Source organism: Tachypleus tridentatus, chromosome 10 (genome assembly GCF_004210375.1).
Source record: "Tachypleus tridentatus isolate NWPU-2018 chromosome 10, ASM421037v1, whole genome shotgun sequence".
NCBI lineage: Eukaryota > Metazoa > Arthropoda > Merostomata > Xiphosura > Limulidae > Tachypleus > Tachypleus tridentatus.
This window is the reverse complement of record NC_134834.1, coordinates 46537609-46563282: the sequence shown is the minus strand read 5'-3', so window position 1 is coordinate 46563282 and position 25674 is coordinate 46537609. Positions and strand designations below refer to the sequence as shown.

Here is a 25674-nt window from a genome sequence, read left to right as displayed (position 1 = left end):
ACATCACCCCTATCACAACTGGTGCCTTCTTCACGTCTGCATTCATTAATCACTTCTTTATTGGCAGTATTACAGTACAATTGTACTGGTTTTTGCTCACAGATTTTTTGATGTTTTGCATTATTGCACTGACTGAGTTTTTAGTTACCATTTATTTAAATTTCTGTGTACTGGTATTGTGAGAAGTTGCTATTTTTCAAACTTGTCTTACCTTTTCAAGGGCCTTTTTGCTAGTGTATTGTGGATTTCACTTTGTGGCAAGTGGTTCCTGACCAAGTATTTTTTTAATTTTTTTAAGCTGCACTCTCCATCTTGTGACCATGGGCCTGATGTACAATTCCAGATGCTGAAAAGTTATCTATAACTGAATAATTACATTGCAGGTTTGGGTTTTGCATATTGTAGGTGTTTTGTGGGACTGTAGTAGTTCTCTCTAATGGTTTTTTTCTTCATAAATATGTTTATCCTGGACCATACACTCATGCACTAACACAAGTAAAGCAGGCAGAGATTGCTGCCTATCTATGATGCTCTGTGACATTGAGATTCTTCCTACCATGGACTTGATGTACAATTCCAGATGATGCCAGGTTTTGGTTGATTGACTGTCAATATGGTAACTATGATTTTCAAAATATGGTATCAAAGTCACCCTTTGTGCTGTCTCTGGTGGTACAGTTCTCCAGACTATCCAACTTGTTTTTCCCCCCTTTCATCTCATGGAGTATAGAAGTCCTTTCCATTCATCAATTCCTAGCCACTGGGGTGGTAAACCATGGAGGCTTGTCCTCATGGGTGATGAATTGTATCTCTCAGTTAAGTGTTGCTGGCAGCATTTCTTATTGTAGACTTGATTTTCAGTTCCAGGTGCCACCATATTTTGGTTATAGCACTATTCCTTATTCCTGTTTTTGTATTTGGCAGAGTAGTTTTCTTACTATGGCCTTCCTTCTTCCTACCATCTTTTTTATGTGCATTCCCAGTGGGTCTGGTTTTGGTTAGAGATCACCCAGTTGGGATTAGTATCATATGTAAATGGTGTGACACTCTTTCTACAGTGGATTTGATGTACAATTTCAGATGCCACAAGGTTTTGGTTGAAGCATTCTTCCATGTGATGCATATTCTCTAGATGTTCATTCCCAGTGGGTCTGATGTTAGTTGGAGCTGGTACAGCTAAGTCCTTACATGTATGCTGACTAGTACCCCTCCTTCTACTCTGGACTAGATGACAAATGTCCATTGTCAGTAGGTTTTGGAATTGAGATGCACTCCAGGTCTGTGGTCCCTATGCCTTCCATCTGTTAGATGTCAGTTCCTGGTGGATCTAATGTTGGTTGAAGCTGGATGCAGCACATTTTCCTGCATGTATAAGGCTGGATATCCTCCTCCTACTGCAAACTGGAAGTACTATACCCATTGCTGTTGGATTTTGGGGCAAAGTTATTATTGTATCGAGGTTTTCCATATTCCTACCATCTACTGGATGTCAGTTATGGATAGATCTGTTGTTGGAAATGTGTACAAGTGGAGGCAGATTTTGCTATGAAAGCGTGGCTTCTCTACCAATTCCTGTTTGAAAGTGATGAGTTGGGAGAATTCTCTACTTACCATGGACCTGATGTACCATTCAAGTTACTGCCTAGTGTTGGTTGAGTCAAACTACCACTGCAGTCTGTCATGCCCTAGCTACTTGACATCCAGGAATTCCAATCATTGGTCATACACATTCTGGAATTCCTTCATATATTTCCATCTTTTATGTTTGTGACACTATCATAAAAGAGAGAAGAGTATATCTGGATCAGTTGTGTTGCAGTCTCCTACTGAGGTGTAATGTTTTCTCTTTGGCCAATTCCTAAAGGGGATTTTTTTTTATAATCATTTTGTCCACCAGTTCAGTGTAGAATTCTAGCTATTATGTGAGAGGAGGCAAGATATCATATCACCCAGCCTCTCCACTTCTGATAATATGTGGTGCAAATATAATGACCAATCTTGATATGATTAGTGAGTGCAGGTATGAAGAGGTTGCTTTTTACAGTGGGAGTGGTGTTGTACTCCTAATGGTGGAAAGCTGCTGTATGATCATTTGCATGTGGATATGCAGAAGTTAGAAGTGGAAGGCTAGTTGTGTATGTTAAAAACTTGTGCTGACTCTATCAGCCACTCCATATTCTATCAACAGAAGACTACCTCCAGATCATCTGTGGAGTTTGCATTTATCTTGGACAATTTTGCCACCATTCGTATGTCTTGCCTTCTTCTTTTATAGTCAATTATTCCTCATTCAGAGGTTCTGGCTGTCAGTTTCTTAGCCAGACCTAGTCTTATCCTGTCTGTATACCTCCCCTATTCATCTCCTCTTTCTAGGCTTTGGATTTATGCATTTCTCTTCTCCTTGAACCCTATTATTGCTACCTCTGACTGTCTTAACATTGATCTGCTAATATCTTGACCCATTTTCCTTTTCCTGCTATCCTCTCTCTTGCTTTTTACTTTTGGAGTTCCATTCTTCTTAGAGAGAGATTCTCCCTCCAACCTCATGTATATAACTTGCCTAATCTGTTCCATAATGTGTTATTATTCTCATCACATTCTTGTTATATGTGGCAGGTCTGTTATCATTGGTTCTTCTGCCATCCCTTTTCACCTAGAGGTAATTCTGGCACTATCTTTCTTGCATCTTACCAGAATTTTTATTGATGGATTCAGCATTTACTCATTGTTGGATCACCTCTTCATTGCATTTTTCCTTTTCTGGCACCAAAATGTCTTTCTTCCTCTGTCCTCTCTATTCTGTTCTTCCCCTTTATTCTCCTCAGTCCTTCTCTCCCAACTCCTGTGCATGACTGAGATCTTATTGAGATTTTGTATGATCTCATGCATGCACCATGTGAGCTGTTGACTTCATTGTTTTTGTGCCATCTTTCTTTCTTGACTTATATTTTTGGTGTGCATGCACTACATATGGAACAATGCTGCATAATACAGTGCCCTTCTCCTGCCAAAAAGTGTGGAGAATTGTCAGTAAAGTGAAAAGTTTGCATAAAAGCTTTACAAAATGCTGGTTAGACTCTCTGATAAATTTCTACAGTCTTGAAATGCTTCCCAAACACTATCAAGTACACCCTTGACTGTGAGACTGATACAGGTAAATTTGGAAATAGGAAAGGAAGATGCAGAACATCTAAACTCAATGATACTGATATTAAGTATCTTTGTTTATGTAGCCTTTTGGACAGAAGGAAGTTTGCCACTGACCTCAAAAGACAGAAAAGTGTCAAGATCTACAGTATCAAGAATACCTGTTGAAAATGGGATATTTGGTTGTATAACAATTAGGAAACCTTTAATTTGATTTCCAAATATTGTCAAGAGACTGAAGTTTGCTGAAATGTACAAATATACTGTTGATGATTGGAAAAGGGTGTTATGGATATGAGTCCAAGTTCGAAATATTTGGTTCAAAGCGAAAGTTGTGTGTCTGGCAGAAGGAAAGTGAGAGATACTCAGAGCATGACACCTACCATGAAGCATGAGGGAGGCAGTGGGGACGTTTTTCAGCTGAGGCAGCAGAATATACTTGCAAAATAAATAAAATCAGTGCAAGTACCATCAGATACTGATCTGTTATGGTACATCCAGTGGTTTGCATATTATTAGTAAAGAATTTCACTACCAAGAAGATATTGACCCAAAACTCATCCAACCTGTGCAGAAATCACTTAACTTAGAAGGATGCTGCTGGAGTCATTCAAATAATGCAATGGCCCCAACAGAGCCCTGATCTCATCCCATTTGAGCAGATATGGGATTTCATAGCTCAAAAACTTGATAAATCAAAAGTTGCTTCCAAAGAGACTTTATGGGAGTGTGTTTTAGAGAAATTTGGAATAAAATCCTAAATGACACATTGATTAAATATGTTGTGGCAGTACCTGAAAGACTGCCTATAGTTGTTATTAAAGCAGAAGAGTACACACAAAATTTTAACTGTTTGTTGAACCCAAACACATCGACTGAGCTTCTTATATATCAAAATTAATCAAATTTTCATGCTACACCTGTGATTTATCTTCTGTTGTTCCTTGGAAATAGCTTGAATTCTAATTTTTGACTTTGTCCTAACACTTTTGCAAAGTACTGTATTTCAGTTATTCACCAGTTTATTTAGTTTCACATTTTTTTTGTCACTGTAATGTAAATATTTGTTACATAATGGGAGTCAGTATGCTTGCTGAAAAGAACCACATCTCCATGATTCATCACTGTAAGGTGTTCCCATATTTGTTGCACAGATGCATGTGTGAAAATCTGTTATTATAATGCTCATTGTGTTTACTCTGAAAATATGTGTGTACCTTACTACTTACATGTGCTTGCACTTCATTTCAGTGGAGGTAAACAAAAAGTGGATGAAGATATACTTCTAGAAGACATTTTTTGGAACAAAATATTAAAAGCTTATCAAAGTGTTTAAGAAATCTTTAATGTTAGGTCTTAGAATATAAATTTATTTGTTGATAGCATTACTTATGGTAAAGTTTAGCCCTACCTAAACTAAAGCAAAAAACACAAGTTCAGTGTTAATTTACATCTATCAAATATAGGTTGCACTTAATAAAGGCTTCACTAATGTTACATCTCAGACAGATTTATAGATTTTAGCATCTGTGATCAGAATTATTTTGTATTATTTTACAAATCATGTATTTGAAAAAGTAATGTTGCAATAAAGATACTAATTTGACCGCAAATGTTTTGTGGGTCTCTGCTTGTCAACCATATTTGTATTATTTGCTGTAGCAAAAGTGATAAAAATGCTGTTTGTCTACCTTAAAACAATTGTAAAAGGAACACAAAAAAATAATATTAATAATTTTAAATTACATTTTACTCTGAGATAACAAATTAATATTGATTTCCTCCCCTGTGATTTAAAAAGAATAACAAAATACTTAGTTTTGCTTTTCCATATTCAAAGTAACTTAAAAGTCTGACATGTAGCTTTACAGTGTCACACTGCAATATGATTGAATGATGAACCAAGCATTTATTTCCAAAGCAAAGATTTGCCAAATAAAACATTCACACATATTGCAAATATATTGTGTCTTGGTTAAATATTTATTAAATATAATGCATTAGTTGAGTTTGTAGTATTCTCAGATTTACCTTTAAGGAACTGGAAAGGACCTGCAAAATAACAAGAAGTTTGCCAGAAAGTATTTTATGGAGCAAAATCTTAATTTTTTTAAATCTAAACTGAAATCAAAGTGAAGAAAGAAGCTGGACACAATGTATCACACAGTGAAATAATTGCATATTTTCAATAGTAACAAACATAATCAGTTTCTAGAGGCAAGTATATTTCAGATCTATACTGGAGTATGTTTAAATGAAACTGAAGTAAAACAAGAGACTAGACATAATGTATTGCACAATGAAATAATTGGATATTTTGAACATTAACAAACATAATCAGTTTGTAAAAGCAATTGAATTTCAGATTTATAGTAAAGTGTGTTTAGTTTAAATCAGTTTTTATTTCAGTTCTTGGCTGTCTATTAATTATTTTTCTTGTTTTAAACTGAAGAAACATAGCACTACATGGGGAAAAAGACAGTGTTGTTGTTCTTGGGATGCAGATACCATCTATGAGACTGATCACTCTCACTGTAAAACAAGGATATCATGTCTTTGAGGTATCATCTGATTTGTTAGCAGAAAGATCACTGTCGTTTTTGTACAGTACACTCATTTGCAGCTGTCTTTACAAACAGAAGGCACATGATACACTAATTGGATGACCTAGCCTGTCAACAACTGGGGCAAGAGGAACTTGGTAGTTACCTTGGTTATATTAAGAACAATTGCTTATTATGTCCAAAGATCTTGAAAAATTGTATATATTAACAAAAGGATGGAAAACATTTGGTAATCTTCTATGTCACAAGTTAATATTTAAAATGCTGTTTAAAATTATTTTGTGTCTTCTGTTGTAAAAAAAAAACAAGTGTCTTCAGTTCTGTATTCTTAAGCATGACATTTGCTGGAGCTATGTTTTACTACAGATGTTTTGTTTTCTTCATATTCCTCTTAAAAACATGTTTCAAGTATGATTTTAATCTCTGTTTAAATGCATAAAGTGCTTCTTTGTTTCCACAGTTTAGCCACCTTATTCCACTGTGTTGGGACCTAGCATGGCAAAGTGGTTTGGTGCTCGTGACTCACAATCTGAGAATTTCAGGTTCACATCCCCATCTCACCAAACATTCTTGCCCTTTCAACCATGGTGGCACCATAATGTGATAGTCAGTCCCACTCTTCATTGGACGGAGAGTAACCCAAGCAGTGACAACTAGCCGCTTTTGCTCTTGTCTTTCACTACTAAATTAAGGATGGCTAATGCAGATAGCCCTCATGTTGCTTTGCTGAAAATTAAAAACAAATCAAAACAATCCACTGTGTTGAATTTTAATTGTTATTTTCTTTATAGGCAATATTTTTAGTATTTGTTTATTCAAAGAGATACTTTTTTCGCTTGAAATCCTCAAAATATTATGTTTTTAAATGACAATTTTACAACTTTCTAAAATATTTTGATATTTTGCATTGCATGTTCTTTACTTTTTCCCTCAGTACTTGACTGTAATAGGTAATAAGTTTTTTATTCTAACTTAAAAAATAGTAATAGCAGGGCTCTTGAAAACAAAAAATGATTAGAAGTTTCACATGCCGAGCAGAATATATTCAATTCAAGAATGCAAAGTTTGTATGTTTACAAATGAGGCAATTCATAGCATATTTTAGGTTAACTCTCAAATATTTTTATTGATTTCTTGTGTAGTGATATAATAATGTATATTCAGCAAATCAAAATTTTTAGTGGTTAATTGATGTTTTAGTTGTCTCTTAATTTCTTCTTTAAAAGAAAATATTGAAATGTGTGCAGCATATAGAAACTGGATAGTTGATTTTTTTAGATTTGTGTTTCAGAATCCAAAGAACTTTGGCCTTTTGTATTCCATTTTTCATAGCACTTTTGACCACCATTTTCTAAATTTACTGTGATCTTAAAAACTAATTTACTGTTTTTATACACTTAACTGTTATTAGTAACATAAGTGATCCTGATCAGTGTTTGTTTATAGTTAATGGCCAAAATATATGGTACTAACAAGGGTTATTGACTGGTTGTTCAGTGCAGTTTAATCATTATATTTTGGATTGCTATAATGTAAACTATTTTTGTTTGGTTTCTTATACAGAGTTGTCTTCACTGAAGTACATGTTAGTTTTATAGTATTTTAACTCTACATTATGTGCATACTTTTGTGATATTTGCCTTATGACAATTAATATTTCTGCCATACAGGATTGTTTATTTATAAAAAAACAAACAAAAAAAACATTAACTAAAGTAAAGCTCAAAATAACTTGCCTTGATAAAAGTGAAGAATTCTCAGTGAGAAATTTAACATGCAAATTATAGTAAGATTAGCTCAGTGGCATATTTTCACAACCTGAAAGGTAATATGTAAAACTTCTGAAAAAACAACAACTTTCTTTTCACAACCACTGGTAATGTAGTAAAAAAATTATGATTATGACCATGATAACTTCAAAACTGAGTGTTCAAAAGCAATTAATTTAGAATATTTCTTTCCAAGACTCATGCATGGAAATTTACAGATTATAAGTTGACTAAAATAGCAGAGCAACGTAGATTTAACATATTTCCCATCACTGCAAGTATTTGCTGGGTACTTGATTTAGTGTATATTAAATGGACAAAAATGGAAATAATTTTTATTTACATCTTCACTTTATTTTTTTTAGTGTACAAAGTTTCTTTAAAAGTTAATGTTTCAGTTTGAACACTTAGTTGAATATATGTAAATAATCTGCTATTCTAATAAGATTGAACCCCTATTATTTGAGTAAGTTGCTTTTTAATGAAAGAGCACAACACATTCTGAACAAAGAATTTTACATACATATATATAACAAGAAGTAGATGGAATGCGAATTGAAGTTTGCATTTTCTGATTAAAAGGCAGGATGATTAAGCTGTTATCTTATCTAAAGAACGATGTAACTACATCATTTAGGTTTTATACATAATTTGAAATTAAGTTGTATATGTATTTCCTTACTGTTTGATGTTTTTCAGTTAATAGCAAGCCCTTACAAAATCTTACCCATTGATTTTCTTCTCAGAGCAATCAACAAAACCATTTCTTTTAAAGAAGCATTCTTTGGGGTAAGAACTGACAAAAAATTCTTTTTTTTTTATGAAGAGGGTTTATTGAAAATTTAATTTTGATGGTTATGTTATCATTATTTTGAAATCAACATGATAACCAAATTTTTATATAAAAGATCACATTGTATATCAGTCCCTAAGAAGTAATGTTCTTTATTTACTAAATAAACAAACTGTTAAAGAAAAGCATTATATAACTTGCAACTGTAAGTAGTTTATATACATTAAACTTAGTAAAGTAATACCATTTTCCTAAAAATTCTAAAGAAAATGCAATTTTAAATAGGCATGACTTTTTATGTATAGTCTAATATTCAGTTGTACATTTTTAAGCTTAAATCTATAGAAAATAAAAAGGTTTATTGTAAATGTTTAATGTAGTCAGACTGAATTTGAATCAGGAATGCATTGATTTTAATTCACAAATGTTAAACAGTTTATGAAAAAAAATTATAATTGTTAAAAAAAAAGACTGATAGTATCACAAGTAAGAAGGCTAAGATTATTTACATTTATGCGAAGCAAGTGTATAGGATCTGATTATGCAGGTATAGGAAAATACATGAGAGCTGTTTCTATACATCCTACATGGTAGCATTTTATTTTATTTTTTGTTGATAAAGTTGTCAAGACATAGTTACTATAAAGGAATGTAAGGATTTTTATAAATTTTATTGTACTATTAAATAAAGCATGAAAAGAAACAATGCAACTACAAAAAAGACATGTATCACATGAGCACGTACCATAAGATGGGTTGTCATGCAGTGTGTCTTGGTTTTTGAGATATTGGCAGAAGTGAGATTCAACTTGTGTTGAAGATACACTGTTTATCCAGTTTAACCTCAGTTTCACAGGCCTCATATTCTTAAAAAAAGAAGAACAGATATGGATGTTCTAGCACATGATTTCCTACATCTTTACCATTTTTCACTGTCTGCAGATAGATGTAAGAAGGTGGCTGCTCAAGAAAAAAAGTCAGTAAGGAGAAAGAAATGATTGGAATACAATGCAAGAAAGATAGTAAATCCACCTTTATAATAGTGTTTGAACATAAGTACCATGATGTTAAGGTATTAACAGTACTGAGCCCAACCAAAGTTGTTAGTATAACTTCCATTCTTACCCCATCTTACTATTATCAGGATCTCTGAAGGTTCTACAAGACTTACATAGTGATAGGTCTTAAGAATTTTTTTTTTTAAGAATGTGAGGCCTGCAAAACTGAGGTTATATGGGATAAACATTATACCTCATCACAGTTTGGGCCTTAATTCTGCCAGTATTTCAAAGACTAGAGCATATTGCATAACTACTCATTTACTTCATGAGTTGTTTGCTAGTACTGAATAAATCGATGAATAGTGAGCAAAGCAAAATGTAATTGATTTCTTATAGATAATCCTATATCATTGTGTGGTATACTGTAAAACTTTTTTTTTTCTTGTATCTAGACACTGCAAATAATTTTTTCTGATCCAGCCATTATTAGTGGCTATAGAGATTTCATTAAGAAGAAACTCAGTATAAAGGAGATAAATAGTGGGTGTATCCAACATCATGTGGGAATTATTCACAGGTAAAGATCAAGTTTATTATTATTATTATACAATAGAAATCTTACTAGATATTGCAGATTAACTTTCTGTTAAAGCTTATTTGTTAGGTTATCTAAAAGCCTGTTTATAACCTAAGAAAATTTAAATTGGGAAGTAAATACCAATTAAGTTTTTGATCTTCTTTTATTTGTTTTAGTTTCCAGGTATGAAATAAATTTATCTTGTAACAAAATTATTTAAATTATGAAAATCATTTAAGTTAGATCTTAAAACAATATATTAATATTTAATATGCATAACTTTAATACACCAAAAATTGTCCATGTTTCTTAAATTTCAAATTTTTTTTTCAGTTTTGTTTGTAAGTTTTAAGCTGAGATTTAAAATGAATAAGGATCTTTTGCTAATTACAGCAATGCAAGTTTTAATTTAGGACAAAATATTGAGATTAAATGTTGTTTAAGCATTAAAAATATGAGTATAAGAAGGTTTCAAAACAGTAAGTATATGAAACTTCAAACCAATGTTTTATATTTTAAGTGCATTTTAAACCCTCCAGTGCATTAAACTAACAGATGACCACACTATTTCAATATCCTTAGAATTTATGCAATATTGTTCATTATATAATAACCTGAGTATAAACTTTACTTATGATTTCACTTATTGACTGATGCAGGGAAGGAAGAAGAAAAATATTGAATGAAAAGGAACTAATGAGGATTGTGGATAAATTTGCTGATGTTGAATTGATTGATTTTTCCAAAATGAGTTTTCAAGAGCAGGTAAATCAAAAATTATAACACAATTTTTAATGCTGTGAATGGATAAGTATTCATTCATTGTGAGCGATATATTGTGCATTGACAGTAGAAGATGCTATAACTAAATTTTGTATTGGTGAAAATGAGAGCCTAACACAATATTATGATTCAAGTAGAAATTACATGAACAAGATAAAGTTTATTTCTAGTTTAATTTTGGGTTACTTACTGAATAAAAGTATTATAATGTATTTCAGTGTTAAAAAGTAGAAGTTATTACAGTATGTGTGACTTAAATAAAACATGTTATTGCAATCAAGAAATACATATGAGTTGATGATTTAAAAAGTGATGTTTTTTTCCAAAAGAGAAAAGTTTTGAAACAGAATACATTACATTGCTTGTCATGTAAAAGAACAAAGCATTATCTCCATTGTATACCACTCGGTTTTTAGCTGTTCACAAATATTTCTTTGCTACTTGATTCTAATTATTTGACTACTTCTTGAGAAAATTAAGATTTTTTTTTTAATTTAAAGGTATTTATTCATCTAATTATAAATGATGTTACCAATAACAGTATATTCATATTTAGAAATGCAAGAATGTAGTTGGTTCACACATAATAGAAAAAGTCTAATGTTTTGGTAAAAAATATAATAGTCATTAAGAGCTAATAAGAAAAGTTATTGAAACTAAATAATTATCTTAATTAGTAATTATTACATTGTACCTTGAACTATATTTGTAATTCATGTTCAAGTGTCTCTGATTATGAAAGTTTTATTTATCCTTATAACAAGATTTCAATTGAGTTCTTTTAACAGCAGAATAAATCCCTTTGAAACAGAAGAATGGTACAGGATATTTTAAAACAAATGTGCCAGTTGTGTTTTTTTTATAGTACTAAGAAAACAAAATGTGTACTGTTTTGCTATAAAAATATTGTATTTTGTTTTATTTTTAAACATTTTTGAAGACTTGTGAATATTTATTGTGGAACTAAATATTTCTATACAGAGGGTTTAGAACATTTATATCAAAAAGATTTTGAATATTCACATCACCAAGCCCTATAACAACTGCAGCTACTGTAAAATTGCAGTTGAATGTCAGAACTATTTTCAAAATTGTTTGGCATTTCATATCTTGTGTAATATTACCTGAAATTGATCAATTTTTGAGAAGGGTTTCAAGCAGCCATTTCTGATATAAAATATTCATAAACTGATCCTAAAGATGTGTTCAGATAAAGGCTTTAGAACTTTCAAGATGGGCATATTCTTTTACATTTAAAAGAGAAAGAATATGGATTAACTTAGGACACCAGGAACATCTAGAAAATGACCTGCAACAAGTCAGTCATGGTAAACAAAATCCACCATCTTATAACAGTTGAAAATCCATAAACATATAGGTCAGTAGGAACATAATCTAGAAAGATTGTTATCTACAAAAGAAACACAATTCATGAGTACAGTTGCCTGGTATTAACTAAATTTTACTAAATAACATCTAACAACTAATTTAACAGTTACTTATGTGTACTAAAACTGTCAGGCAACAACTTCAAGAGATAGGAGGAACATACTTTAACAAATACCACATTTGTCTTGGTTTATAACACCAGTTTGCTCAATTCAATCATAACTGATGTTTTTGTGTAACATAAAAATGTTCAGTTTCTTTCCATTGGAAAAAAGAAATACCACATTTGTCTTGGTTTATAACATCAGTTTGCTTAATTCAATCATAACCGATGTTTTTTTGTAACATAAAAATGATCAGTTTCTTTCCATTGGAAAAAAATAAAGAAACCAACAAAGACATTTATATTAGGACATTTTTTTTTGTTATTGTACTTCTCATTTTCATTTTGAGTGATCAGATCAGGCTGGAGAAAAACAAAACTGGTGACATGAGTACAAATATACATCTGAGTAGGGGTATGTTTGACAACCTCTAAACCATAGGCAATTTTCCCCAGATATACTAGTGAGCCCCTTCACATACCCAGAATATCAAAATAAAAATATAATGTAGATGTTACATATTCTGATTGGAGCTTGAGGCATCTGTTCATCCTCCTTCAGAAATTTCTAATCGTAGGCAAGGATTTGTACACAGGAAGAAGTACTCACTGAGGTATCATCAGCCATCAGATATCATCTTCTGTAATTTTCAAAGGGTGTCACTCTCTTATAGAGCATTAGTGAAGAGGGTGCAATATGCATGAGTCCCAACTGGATGAAAACATAAAAATGTAGAACCTCTTAAGAGGAGAAACAATTACAATATGTGATAAAGACAACTTAAGGAAAAACCTGGAAAAGTGCCAACTATAATAAACTAAATATAGAATCTCTTTAAGATAGGATATACTTTTTTTTTTCTTTTTTTAAATTATGAAGCTACACATTTGTTTGATTGTTAACAATTGTTGGGTGGAATAGAGATATATGGATCACCATGAAAATTTGTAAGCATATCTACCATGAATAATATCTGGTTAGGAGATGAACCACAGGTGACAAATGGATTCTTGAAATTGAAAAGTCATCAATGTGATGAACATAATTGTAGAAATCTATATGGATTCCTCCCTATCTGTCATGTGTCCTCCAGTCAACGTAGGTAACACAGTTGACTGAAAATAGTGGTTACATTCTCTCACAGCCAAATTCTATCAGAATATAAGTATAGAACCTTTCACAATGAAAAATATAAGAGTATGAAAAATATCAAGTGCATATGATACGCAAGGAAATGTTGAAAATCTTTGAAAAGCAAATCTGTCCAAATGATGATAAGTTATGAAATAAGATGATATGAATGTATCAAAGAATGAAGAGAAATTCCAGCAAAACATAGATTGAAAATTAATTATTTTCAATTTATTGATATGCAGCAATCTGTAGAAAAATACTTAAACTAAAGCATAGTGGTTGTGTAGCAAAGGTAGGAACTTTTAATAAGCATGCAAAACTGCCCAAAAATCCAAAAGATGTGAGATTCTTATTCCTGAGGAGACCATGAACCTGAATGGTGGTGCTTCCTTAAGATAGCATCCCAACCTGCAAGAGACAACAGTGAAGAGGTACAGATCTGCATGAAGTAGAAGAAAAGGGAAAATCTGCAAAAGAACTTGCAACAGAGCCAAAATTGAAAGGTAGTGTAAAGTAGTCAAAGAGATAGAAATTCATTGAAATAATGGATCTGAAAATACACCTCACCAAGAAATGGGATTTCACATGAGCGTGCCAATATTAATGACTTTGTGAAGTGAATCCATCATCCCCAAAATAAAAAGGATGTTTTTAGAGGTAAGTGTTAAAGACAGAAAAGAATGAGCATGAAATTTCAAGACATTCAACACCATATAAGTCAGTTGAACTATTCCGTGATCTTGGATGTTCCAAATACTCTGTAAGCATTAATTAAGATGTGGAGTTGTGGGTGAGTCACTTGAGAGGTGATAAACTGAGTGTATATAAGATAATGAATGTGTGAAAAGGTCAGAATAAACCAAGTAAATATACAGAACCAGAAAATGTAAACTACCCAACAAAGAACAAATGGGGCTGGAGCCAAGCCAAATGGAATGGCAGTGGACTAGCCAACAATGTGTTCTATTCAACAATAAAGGTGAATAGATCTAAGTAATCAGTCTCTCATGGAGGCAAACATTCTGCAAATTGATGTCCACATACATGAATGTAAAACCTGCCAAGGACATTAGCAGACAATTCAGTAAAAGTGGTTTGAATATGTTGATTGATAAAGACCTACAATGTGACCACACAATTCCTTGTGCACTTCCAGTAGACTACACATGTAATGCCTCCAAAGAAAGTACAAGATTTTCTATATCAGTAGAAAAATATATGCAGTGGTAGTAAATGTTAACACTGATAGAATTCACAGTCAGTGAAGTTAACGGCATGACTTCCAATAACAAATCTGAATTAAGATGGGAAAGCAGCAAGAGTTTATGTAAAATCTTTTGACATGTACATAATAAGTAATGTGGAAATTCGGTGAATGGAGAAGTATGGGTAAGTTGGTGCATAACCTACATTGTATGTAGAACATTCAGAGCTTTGAGTTACATGGTTGACAGCATGGGAGAAACTCAACAAGGAAAAACTCTCAGTCTGTCAGAGTCAAGACTACTTGCTTTAAAATTGTAGTCGGAGTTCCTTCATTAGATGGTCTGGCATGGCTAGGTGGTTAAGGTACTTGACTCATAATCTGAGGGTTGTGGGTTTGAATCCCCATTACACCAAACATGCTTACCCTTTCAGCCATGGAGGCATTATAAAGTGTGATTATCAATCCCATTATTTGTTGGTAAAAGAGTAGCCCAAGAGTTGCCAGTGGGTGTTGATTACTAGCTGCCTTCCCTGTAGTCTTACACTGCTTAAATTAGGGACAGCTAGTGCAGATAGTCCTCGTGTAGCTTTGCACAAAATTCTAAACAAACCAAACCTTATTATATACTGCAAAACAATAAAATTAGGTGGGTTCAAATAAATTAATTATAGGAGTAATTACTGTTTTAGTTAATCCAAAACAAAATATTGTACAGTAGTAATTTTCTGTGTCTAGAAGTTTGTTTGTGTTTTCCAAACATTGTAGTGACATCAACTATTGAATTGTTGTGAATTTACAAGTTGTTTCACAAAAAGAAAAATAACATTGGTTTCAGCAGTGCCTGCAGTATTTGCATCATGAGAAATATTTTTATTATTTATAAGTGGTACTGTATCTGAAATACATAAATAATCCTTCTTCTGTATGTTTGTGTTAACATGAAAAAAACTGTATTACTACATTATGAATGCCATTGACAGTTTAGATGGCTCTACTTTAAGAAAGTAAGAAATGAAAAAGATAGTGTGTTATGTTTTAACAGTAACAGTAATCATAAGTAGCACCTCTGTGATATTTTGTTAGTAATTCTTAGATTGATGCATTGCTTGCTGCTTGGGCTGGTTAAGTACATACATTAAGTTTTCTTGACAATAATTTAATCTCAAAGACTACAACTAAAATGTAAAATGGTAACAGAATGCTGCATTTTGACTACAATGTACAATGCAATAAATTATTCTGTATTATAGAATTATTAGACTATATATGTACAATTGTGATAATCCAACTGGTTCCAAAAATAGTACCAATAAAACTTTTATTTCAATCTGTTCGTATTATAGATTCTTGTAATATTTTAAGTCTTGTAGATTAAAAAAAAATCAAGATAAAATGTGCTGGGTGTATTATTTATTCTAGTAATATTTTTTGGCATTACAGGAAGAAGAAAAAGTTTGAGATTATAACACCCTATTTGTTTCACTGACTTTTTAATACTCTTGGATTTGATTTATAGATTATTTCTAATATCCTTGGATTTTTCAAATTTAATATCTTTAGAATTGTAGCCTTATTGAGCCAGTATTTTATAAATTTTACAGGTGAATAAAGTTCATGACTATGACATCCTCATTAGAATTAATGGTGCAGGACTTACCAATGCTTTGTATCTTCCCAGCCGTAGTGTAGCAATACAGTTAATACCATACAAGGTGAAAAGATTATTTTGATTTACAGAATTTCATCAACTGCTAATTCTAGAGAAAACTGTAAAGACATTCCAATGATCTCTTATGCATGTAAACAAAAGGTTTCATGTATATTACATCAGTTAGTTCACAAATTATCTGTATTGACTTTATAATCATTCTGTATTAACTGATAAGGATAAACTGATTTATTTCCCACCATTTGTCTGCACACTTAAACATGTGATAAAATATCCACAAAATCCTTTTTAGGCTCAGAATTCCTGATTTGATTTTATAACTGATTAGCATTCTTTGGGCATACACAGTTTCGAATGAGGTGTTAACTTCTTTGTAACTGAATGAACATGAGCTAAATCTAATTAACTGCATCATACAAGAACAATGCTCTAGATGCTATGCTGCTTTTAGAACATCATCCTTCACTGTTAATTGTGTTCACTTTTTATAACTATGATTACAAACATTGCTTATGTTACAATTTTAATATCAGTAAATTTTGTGAAGGACTGCTTTATGAAATTAGATAATATGTGTTCACAAACTTCTCACAGATCTGGATCCCTGTTTACAGTTGGGGATGCTGACATTTAAATCTAACAATCTAAATGTTATTATTTGGAATAGTGCTTCAAGTTTTAGTTGATTATGTCAGTCGAATATAACCTTACAGTTAGTCGATACAGTCTTGAAATTAGTTAATGTTTCTGTGTTTTAAAAAGCTCACAAACACACTCTGGAACTGAGATGTGGAAAGATCCAGCAGAAACAAAACACTGATTTTAGACTGTCTTGAGGTTGTTATTTTGGATTCCGTTTTTAACATAAATGTTTTTCTGTGTGAATTTCTCAACTTCCATGGAAAATAGCAAGTCTTTTTACACAAAATATCATGCCTTAGGTCTATATCATTGATTTTTTTTCTCATTCGTGTACTGTGCTTATAGCTGGTATTTGCTAATTGTTAATCAGTAACACTATTGACTGATTGGAAGTCTTTATTCCAGATAGTTTACTTACTTTAGGCAGCAGTGGGAGATATCCTTAGTATCTTTACCCCCTCACCAATAAAAACGTGGTAGTAAAAAAAAAAAAAAAAACAAACAAACTCAAGGCTAAAATTTGGCAAAATACATATAGCCCATTATATAGCACTGCACTTAATAACAGCAAACAGTATACAAATATTAGTTACTTGGATAGTTAGAATAATCAAAACTAGTAATAATAAGAAACTCAAATTCTGATCAAAATTAAGGGTTGGGGATACTGTAACAAGTGTCCATGTAGGCTAGTCATTGGAGCTATATTTTAAATCTAGTTACATTAGTTTATATTAAACCTTAAATAGCAGGAATGCTGTGGGCAGCAGTTCACAACAGACATAAAAAATTGGAAAAACAAATTTTTTAAATATAATCTTTAATATTTTTATTATGAATTTTGAAAAGGATATGAAAAAAAATGAAAAGCATAACAAAGACTTATTTATTACAAGTTCAAATGTATTTTAGGGTATGAAAATCATAAAAACATTCTTCAATGCACAGTGCTACTCTACATTCTTTACACTAGGTAGTCACCTTCTTTCATTTCTTTTCTTGTTGTATGCATATATACATGACATTGTATTTCTCCACTTTTCCTAGCTCCTGAGGATGGAATGCTTTCTAAAAAGTACCAAGAAAATGCTTCCTTTCCAGCAAGACTATCAGGAACAGTAAGGCTGTGTTTTCCTGGGAGAGGTCTTGTCACCCTTCCATACCTTTCCAATAATTGTAACTAAACTACCTGAATGATGGCTTCTTGCTAGTTTCTAATAGATATGTATTATAAGAATTAAAAATAAGATATCAATTAGGTGGAAAAAGAGATTCTTGTACTAGTTCACACATTTATGAAGGCAATCAGTTTGTCCAGGTTGTGTGTCACTTCTGTCAACTAGTTTCATGTTGATAATATAATCTAAAACCACATCGGGTTTAGTTATTGGCTGTTTAGTTTTGTTATTATCCTTTCCGCTGTATTTCATTTCACCTTTATGTACTGTACTAAACAGGACATTTGTCTTTTCATTGAAGTGCTAAAATATTCCCTTGCTTCTTAGTCTCAACATCTCCACTCTTCAGGAGTGCAAATTTACACATTTATCCAATTAGTTTCAACTGTTCTATAAAAGCCAGTCTTATTTTCAAAGAAAAAGTTATATAATTCCAGATTTGTATAATAATTATCAGTATATAATATATGATCTTTTCCAAGGTAGTCTTTCATCAATTGCTTTGCAACTGGTCTTGAAAATCCTAATTAGGGATCTCGGAGGAGATCTACATCACTTTTAGAATAGATAACCATATATATTACAGTTCCTGTTTCACAATCACATAATACAGAGGTATTTATTCCAAATCTATGGCACTTGTTGGGAATGCATTGCTCGATAACATTGCAACCCTTGAAAACAATCAAAGATTCATCGATAACTACTTTTTGAAATGGAGAAAGAGATTTCTTAGGTTTATTCTTCACCATTGTAAACACTTCATGAACTTTCCATAATCAATTGTTTGCATTCAGTTCTTTGTTATTTGCAAAATATCTAAGAATCTCCCCCCTCGGTGTGGATTCCTGTACGTGGTGAATGGACCTCCCAGGGAAGGTTCTGTTCTTTCAGTTTACTTCCTCTGGGATCTAAACATCCACCCACGAGTTTAGTGTGGATGGTGAACCATAAAGGGGAGGAGAAGATCCTGGTGGTTGAAGGGTCCAACCCTAACACACCACTTTGGCCTTGAATTCCTGAAGCCAGGCAGCCTTGGGGTGGCCCTCCCTTGGGTCAGTCAGCTGGTCCACTTGGGCTAGGTTCAACTAAGTACCAGTGTTGGATGTTCTCAACAGGTGTTGTGAACATTGTATCTGATGCTGGTGTTTGGGTATAGTACTCACAAAACCCTGGCATTGCTGCAGTGTCCTTGCTTGGCACTATAGTACATCCCCTCATAGGGCTCCATGGTGGGTGGGGTCAGTGGGTACTGAAATTTCCTTTTTTTTATTATGGATCCTCCAAACAAAAACTTAAATAATATAGCAAAAAACAGTCCATAAGTAAACAACCACGTCTTGAAGATTCTGAGCAGCAATCTTCAGCATCTGTAACACCTGTACCTCATTTTCTTATACTTCATTCTATTTCAGACAAACCTTTTAGGCAGATGTCTCTCTTTTTCATTCAGAAGGAACTAGAGGGAGTTGCTAGCCCCCAAAGTCAGTCAAAAACCTTCATTCTGATGACCTATTGGTGGAAACATCCACTCCTAAATACAGTGAACTCCTCCTGCTTTTGAAGGCCATTGGGAATATACCCATTGAGGTTACTCTCCATCCTACTTTGAATTTGTGAATAGAAGTTATTGTTGAGAGGGATTTGAAGAACATCCCTAAGTCAGAGATTCTCACTGGCTTCTCCACCTAAGGAGGTTCTGCAGTGAGGCATATCTTCATTTACAAAGATGGAATTATGATTCTGACCAATGTCCTCATTCTACATCACTACATCAAGACAGGTTATCTTAATTGCAAGGTATGAACATACATTCCACACCCTCTCAGATATTTCCATTGTCAGCAGTTCAGTCACTTGAAGACATCATGTCGTGTGCTCGTTGTGGTGGCAAGGACCACAATGTCTATGAGTGTGAAACAGACCCTCATTGCATCAATTGCAATGGCTCTGACCCATCTTACTTTTGTTCTTACCCTAAATGGTTGAAAGAAAAAGTAGTGCAGCATTTGAAAACAATTCAAAACATTACTTATCCTGAGACTTGAAAGTTGCTGTCCACCACTTCATCTCAGACATATGTTACTGCACTTCGTTCCACTACTACAGTGGAAATGCAGATGGATCTCTCTGTGCCCCTAAAAGAATTGTTCTTAAACCAAATGAAAAGTCTTTTGACCTTCATGATTAAAAAAGTTGAAGAATCAACTTCAGCACCTATCTCTGTTCATAACATACATTCCAACAAACCCAAAGATTCACTTCCTTTCATTTCCAGGTATGGGCATTTCTTCAGGTACATCTTCTTCTCCCATCCCAAGATGTAAAACAATTATTTGTTCATGTCCTCAGTTGCTGGAATCCTCTTCCAACAGCAAAGACCTGCCCAATCGACCCAGGGCAGGATCCATGGAGGTCGACAGACCTCCCTTGAAAAAAGACAATAAAGAAAAAAGGTATGGTTGTAAACAGAATGGCTCTCCACCCAATTCGTATACACATAAATAAAAATGGCCACCTTGATACAATGGAACTGTCAAGGTTTATGTTCTAATCTGGATGACATCAAAGCACTGATTGCTTCCTATGATCCTGTATGTCTTTCCATACAGGAAACATTTCTGAAACCTGCCAATACAGTCACCTTTCAGCAATTTTCTTTGTACCAAAATAACAGGCTGTGTGAAGGATGAGTGCATGGAGGGGCGGCATTGTTGGTTGATAAGCATGTGCGCACCCTGTCTTTGTCACTCAACACACCCTTGGAGGCCGTAGCCATCCCTGTTTCCTTGGATCATACCATCACTGTTTGTTCTCTCTACCTAATGCCTGGAGAGACCTATGATCAATCAGACCTTGATGTTCTCATTGAACACGTGCCATCTCCCTTTTTAATCCAGGAGGACTTTAATTGACATCATCCCCTCTGTGGAAGTGCTGATATTGATCGGAGAATTCACTCTGTAGAGCGTATTCTCTCTGATCACAACCTTTCTCTTTTCAATAGTGGTTCTTGTACTTATTTTCATGCACCTACTCTGTCTTTTACTGCTACTGATCTCTAAGTTTGGTCCTCTTCACTATTCTCCCATTTTTCATACAAGGTTGACAATAATCCATGAGGCAGTGATCATTTTGAGAGAGACTGGTTGTAGTCAATGCCACCAGACCCACGTACCCCTGTGGAAGCTAGATCAAGCAAACTAGCCCTCTTTCATTGATCTTACAGACCTTGATCTTACCACTGTCATAAACAGCTGTGTGGCAGCAGTAACTGACTGTATTATACAAGCAGCTGCTCAATGTATTCCTAAAACCTTAACATGTTTTCTACGATATCCTCGTCCATGGTGGAATCCTGCCTGCCACGCGACACAGAAGGCTTAAAAACGGGCGTAAAACTTTTCGTAGGTATCCCAGACTCTCGCACTGCTTCACTTTCTAGTAGGTCCATGCATGTGCTTGGTGGGTAAGGCGTCAAAGCCAGAAGGAATTGTGCATTGAGTTCACAACTAGTCCTTCTACCACCATTTCCAAAGTAATTTGAGACAAGATTCAAAAGGTCAGTGGGCAATATAATTCTGTTCCCCTCTCAATCTTGTTCTCTGATACCTAGGAAGTAGCTGATACTTGGAGTATTGCCAATACTCTAGGTGAAAGCTTTTGCCAGCTATCTAGCACTTCTGTTTGTTCCTCCACTTTCTTAGCCATCAAGGCTCAGGCAGAGCAATCACCTCTTTCCTTTTGAGCTGATTGTCTCCATGACTATAATCTTTCCTTTATACTGGTAGAACTCAGACTGGCCCTTCATCGGTCTGGTAGTACATTGGTTGGACCTGATGATGTACACTATGAAATGCTGAGCCACCTATCTCCTGCCTCTCTTGCTATTCTTCTGATTGTTTTAAACCTCATTTGGCAGGAGAATGTTTTTCCTGATGTCTGGGGCCAGGCTATTACCTTACCTTTCTCTCAGCCTGGGAAGGATCACAAGATTCCTTCAAACTACCATCCAATTGTTTTGATGAGCTGTCTCTATAAGAATTTAGGGAGGGTGGTTAATGCTCGTCTTGTTTGGTTCCTCATATCAAACAACCTCCTCTTACCCACCCAGTGTGGGCTCTGATGACAGCACTCCACTGTGGACCACCTGATTTGACATCAATCAGAGAAACTTTTCCCAAATGACATCTTGTATCAATATTTTTTGACATTGTGAAGGGTTATGATACAACATGGTGGTATGGCATTTTGTGCGGCCTCCCTCTATATAAATTATGCAGCCATTTGCCCATTTTATTAAAAATTTTTAATGAAAGGGCAATTTCGAGTTTATGTGGGTTTTACACTTCTCCCTTCCTTTCTACAGGAACTTGGAGTCCGTCAGGGCTGTGTTTTGAGTGTTACACTTTCAGTATAAAGATTAATGCCACCACTAAACAATTCCGTTTTACTGTTGCAAATGGGCTCTATGTCAACGACTTTCACATCTCATGCTAGTTGTTGAACTTGAGGTACATTGAAATGCAGCTATAGACTGCCCTCAATCATTTACTGAAGTGGACCACAGAAAACAGCTGTAACTTCTCTCTTTTTAAAACTGTTTGCATGCACTTTTGCTGCCAACTGGGTATTCACCTTGATCCTGAATTCCGTATCAATGAAGTTGTGCTGCCTGTGGTCCCTGAGACAAAGTTCTTGTGGCTTATCTTTGACTGTAAGCTTACCTTTATACCACACATCAAGCAGCTACAGGTCAAATGTACAAGAGCACTGAACATCCTCCATGTCCTCTCTTTCACCACTTTGGGAGTGGATTGATATTCTTTGCTAAAGATATATCGTGCTTTTATTCAATTGAAACTAGACTGTGGATCACTGGTCTATGGCTCTGCCAGGACCTTGGCCTTGAAAATGCTGGATCTTATTTATCATCAGGGACTTCAGATCTGCACTGGGACTTTCTGCACTTCCCCAATCCATAGCTCATACACAGTCTCATGAACCTCCTCTTCATCTCTGCCATTTGCAGCTGCCTTTACTGTGTGCTTCGAAACTTCAATCCTTACCACAGCATCTCACCTGGGTTGTGTTTTCCTTCCTCAGTGGGCCATGTTTCTTCAGAACAGACAATCTGCCATTGCTCCTTTTGGCCTTCGTATCCAGGCACAGTTGGATGAATTGGATCTGTCCTTGGACAACATTGCTGTATCCCACTGGTCAGCCCATTCCACCATGGCTTATTACAGTCCAAAATGTGACCTCTCTTTAAGTCATCTGAGAAAATCGGATACTCTTGGTTGGAAATACTGTCTGTTATTTGCTGAACATCTCTCAAACCATCCTTCCTTTTATATTTATACAAATGGTTTGAAATCAGGTGACTGTGTTGGTTCTGCCATGTTTTGTTGTGGTTTGGTGGTTGTTTGCAGAATCCCCTATACAGCTTCTGTGTTCACTGTTGAATTGTATGTCATTTCTCTTGCCCTGGATCACATAGAAGCTAAGCAGCACTATGTGCTAATACTTCAATTTCATTCCCTTAGCTGATACACCCTTCCTTTCCTGCTCCATGACTTACACTGAGAAAATGACTTGGCCACAATGCTTTGAATGGGTACTGTCACTATAGTGTGAGGAGTTTTCCAACTTATGTTTTTAGCCTGTATCATCAACTGATGATAGCTGTACTGAGTGCAAATCATGAAATCATCAATTTGATGATGGTTGCTTTTTTGTAGGAAAACATCAGTTGATGATGGCTGCTTTTTAAGGATTAAATTCAGGTATGTAGTCACTAGCTTGAAGAAGTTGAAAGTTAGAATAAAGAATTATCTCTGGGACTGAGATAAAAAGAACCATCAAATTTTTATTTAATTTGCTACAATATACAACTTTTACATGAATGATTCAGCTCTTTCATAAATCAACTCTTCTACAATCATAAAGTTGCTTACTATAATTAACAAATTCACGATTAAAATATTATGTGGAATATTCTCATACACATTTTAATCCATAAATTATCCTTAATATTATATATTTTACATCACTTTTATAACTGTGTTACTCTACTTAGAGGAATAGCAATGATAACTTATGCCAAGGTTGCAGTGGTGTTTGAACCTTTTGATGAACAGAAATCTTCACTGTCTTTGGTATCATTGGTAGAGGCTGAGAGAGACTTGGATAAACTTCTTCAGTGCTGGGGAGACTGACTTTCTAGCCTGAAACAGGGGTTCTTTTACTGAATCATTTGGTATCCTTATTAATTTCCAAATAGCATGAGCATATACCCAGAAGTAGGTATATTGGACAGTTTTTCAAACTCATCATGTTTCTCAGAACCAAAAATAAAAATAATTTGATCATTGTTGAAGACGATAAATTGGGAGCCTATTTGTTTGTAGTTTTCCTTGAATTTTTTTGACATTGATTCTACATTACAGTTCCAACTAAACCATTCTTTAAAAGTTATGTCCAAGATAAAGTAAATTTTTTTTGTAGCTTTCTCTCTGCTATGGTGACATTAGTTAACACATATGAATTTCCTGTTTGCCCTTTAATGAATCTTACATAAACACTCTCGTGGCTGGGATAGTGTCAGTTTATAGATATTATACACATATTTCATCAACATGAATGAGAATGTGTATCTGGTTTTAGTTGACCTACTCTCTTGGTTAATTGTTATATAACTACTCTTATGCATTCAATAAGTGTGCAAAACATTTCTTCTGTTATCATGTAGGTGTGTCATCACTTATAGAACTTTTTATGATATGCATAATTGCTCAATTATTGAAGCTTTTGAAATACAGTGAAATGCTTAAAATGCTTCAGTATCACTGGGCCTCCATCGATATTTTGCTGACAACAATTTTTGGTTTAAATTTTTTTTCATGTAGTTGTCTATATTTGTCAATCAAAATGTAAAGAGATTACAGTTCCTTGGCAAATTCTAAACATTATTACCCAAAACAATTGTATTCTTTGTATTGTATGACATTATTTTGTACTACACATCAAACAATTTGTATATTTGTATGTACAGTACTTCTTAGTGTGAGAAATTTTATTGGTTTTCAAACGTTTTTTTTTTTCAATTGTGACTGCCCCTTTGTTGTTTTGTACATTCCAACATGCTTATTTAATCATCAGCTAGGGACACTGTACATTCAAAAATTAATTTCTGTTGGTTGGTCTGCATACTCAAAATTTTGTCGTTTTAATCCTAAATTCAAGCATTGGTTTTACAAAAATTTGTGGCTGTTTTGGTTATTACAATATCTAGCAAACAACAAAAAACAGTCAAATTGCCTTTTATAGATAATTTAGTGTTAGAGCTTTTTACCAATACTATTTTTGTGCTCAGTTGTTTAGCTCTTGCAGAGAAATATTCATTCCAAGATGGTTTCTTTCCCCCAGGATATTGTTGAAAGTCTTTTATCATTTGCTAAGTGATTCACATGTAGGAAACCTGTTTTCAATACATATATACTAAGCAGACAGTTCTAAATTAAGATGCTTAGTATATATACTGGAAGAATGTTTGAAAATCATGTTTACACTAGTCTCCAGTGCAAGTACAAAGAATGGAAATGTGTGTTTCTATGAAATGCAACCACAATGGGCTTATTGGAGGGAAAAAAAACTGATGTAGAAGAAATAGTAATAAAAAGATACTTTGTTCCCATTATAAATAGTTTCATTGTTT

The 25674-nt window shown here is 33.9% G+C and overlaps 1 protein-coding gene across 1 annotated transcript in view; it reads left to right on the top strand.

Moving 5' to 3' along the window:
* The window catches only part of LOC143228345 (EGF domain-specific O-linked N-acetylglucosamine transferase-like), a 29616-nt gene extending 5441 nt beyond the window's left edge, over positions 1-24175 (top strand). The window contains exons 3-9 of the mRNA XM_076459614.1: positions 8180-8269; positions 9727-9851; positions 10511-10616; positions 16070-16180; positions 17827-17897; positions 23699-23743; positions 24037-24175. Coding sequence (XP_076315729.1) covers positions 8180-8269; positions 9727-9851; positions 10511-10616; positions 16070-16180; positions 17827-17897; positions 23699-23743; positions 24037-24175 — 687 coding nt within the window. The remainder of the gene's footprint in view (positions 1-8179; positions 8270-9726; positions 9852-10510; positions 10617-16069; positions 16181-17826; positions 17898-23698; positions 23744-24036) is intronic.
* Positions 24176-25674: the final 1499 nt, after the last annotated feature.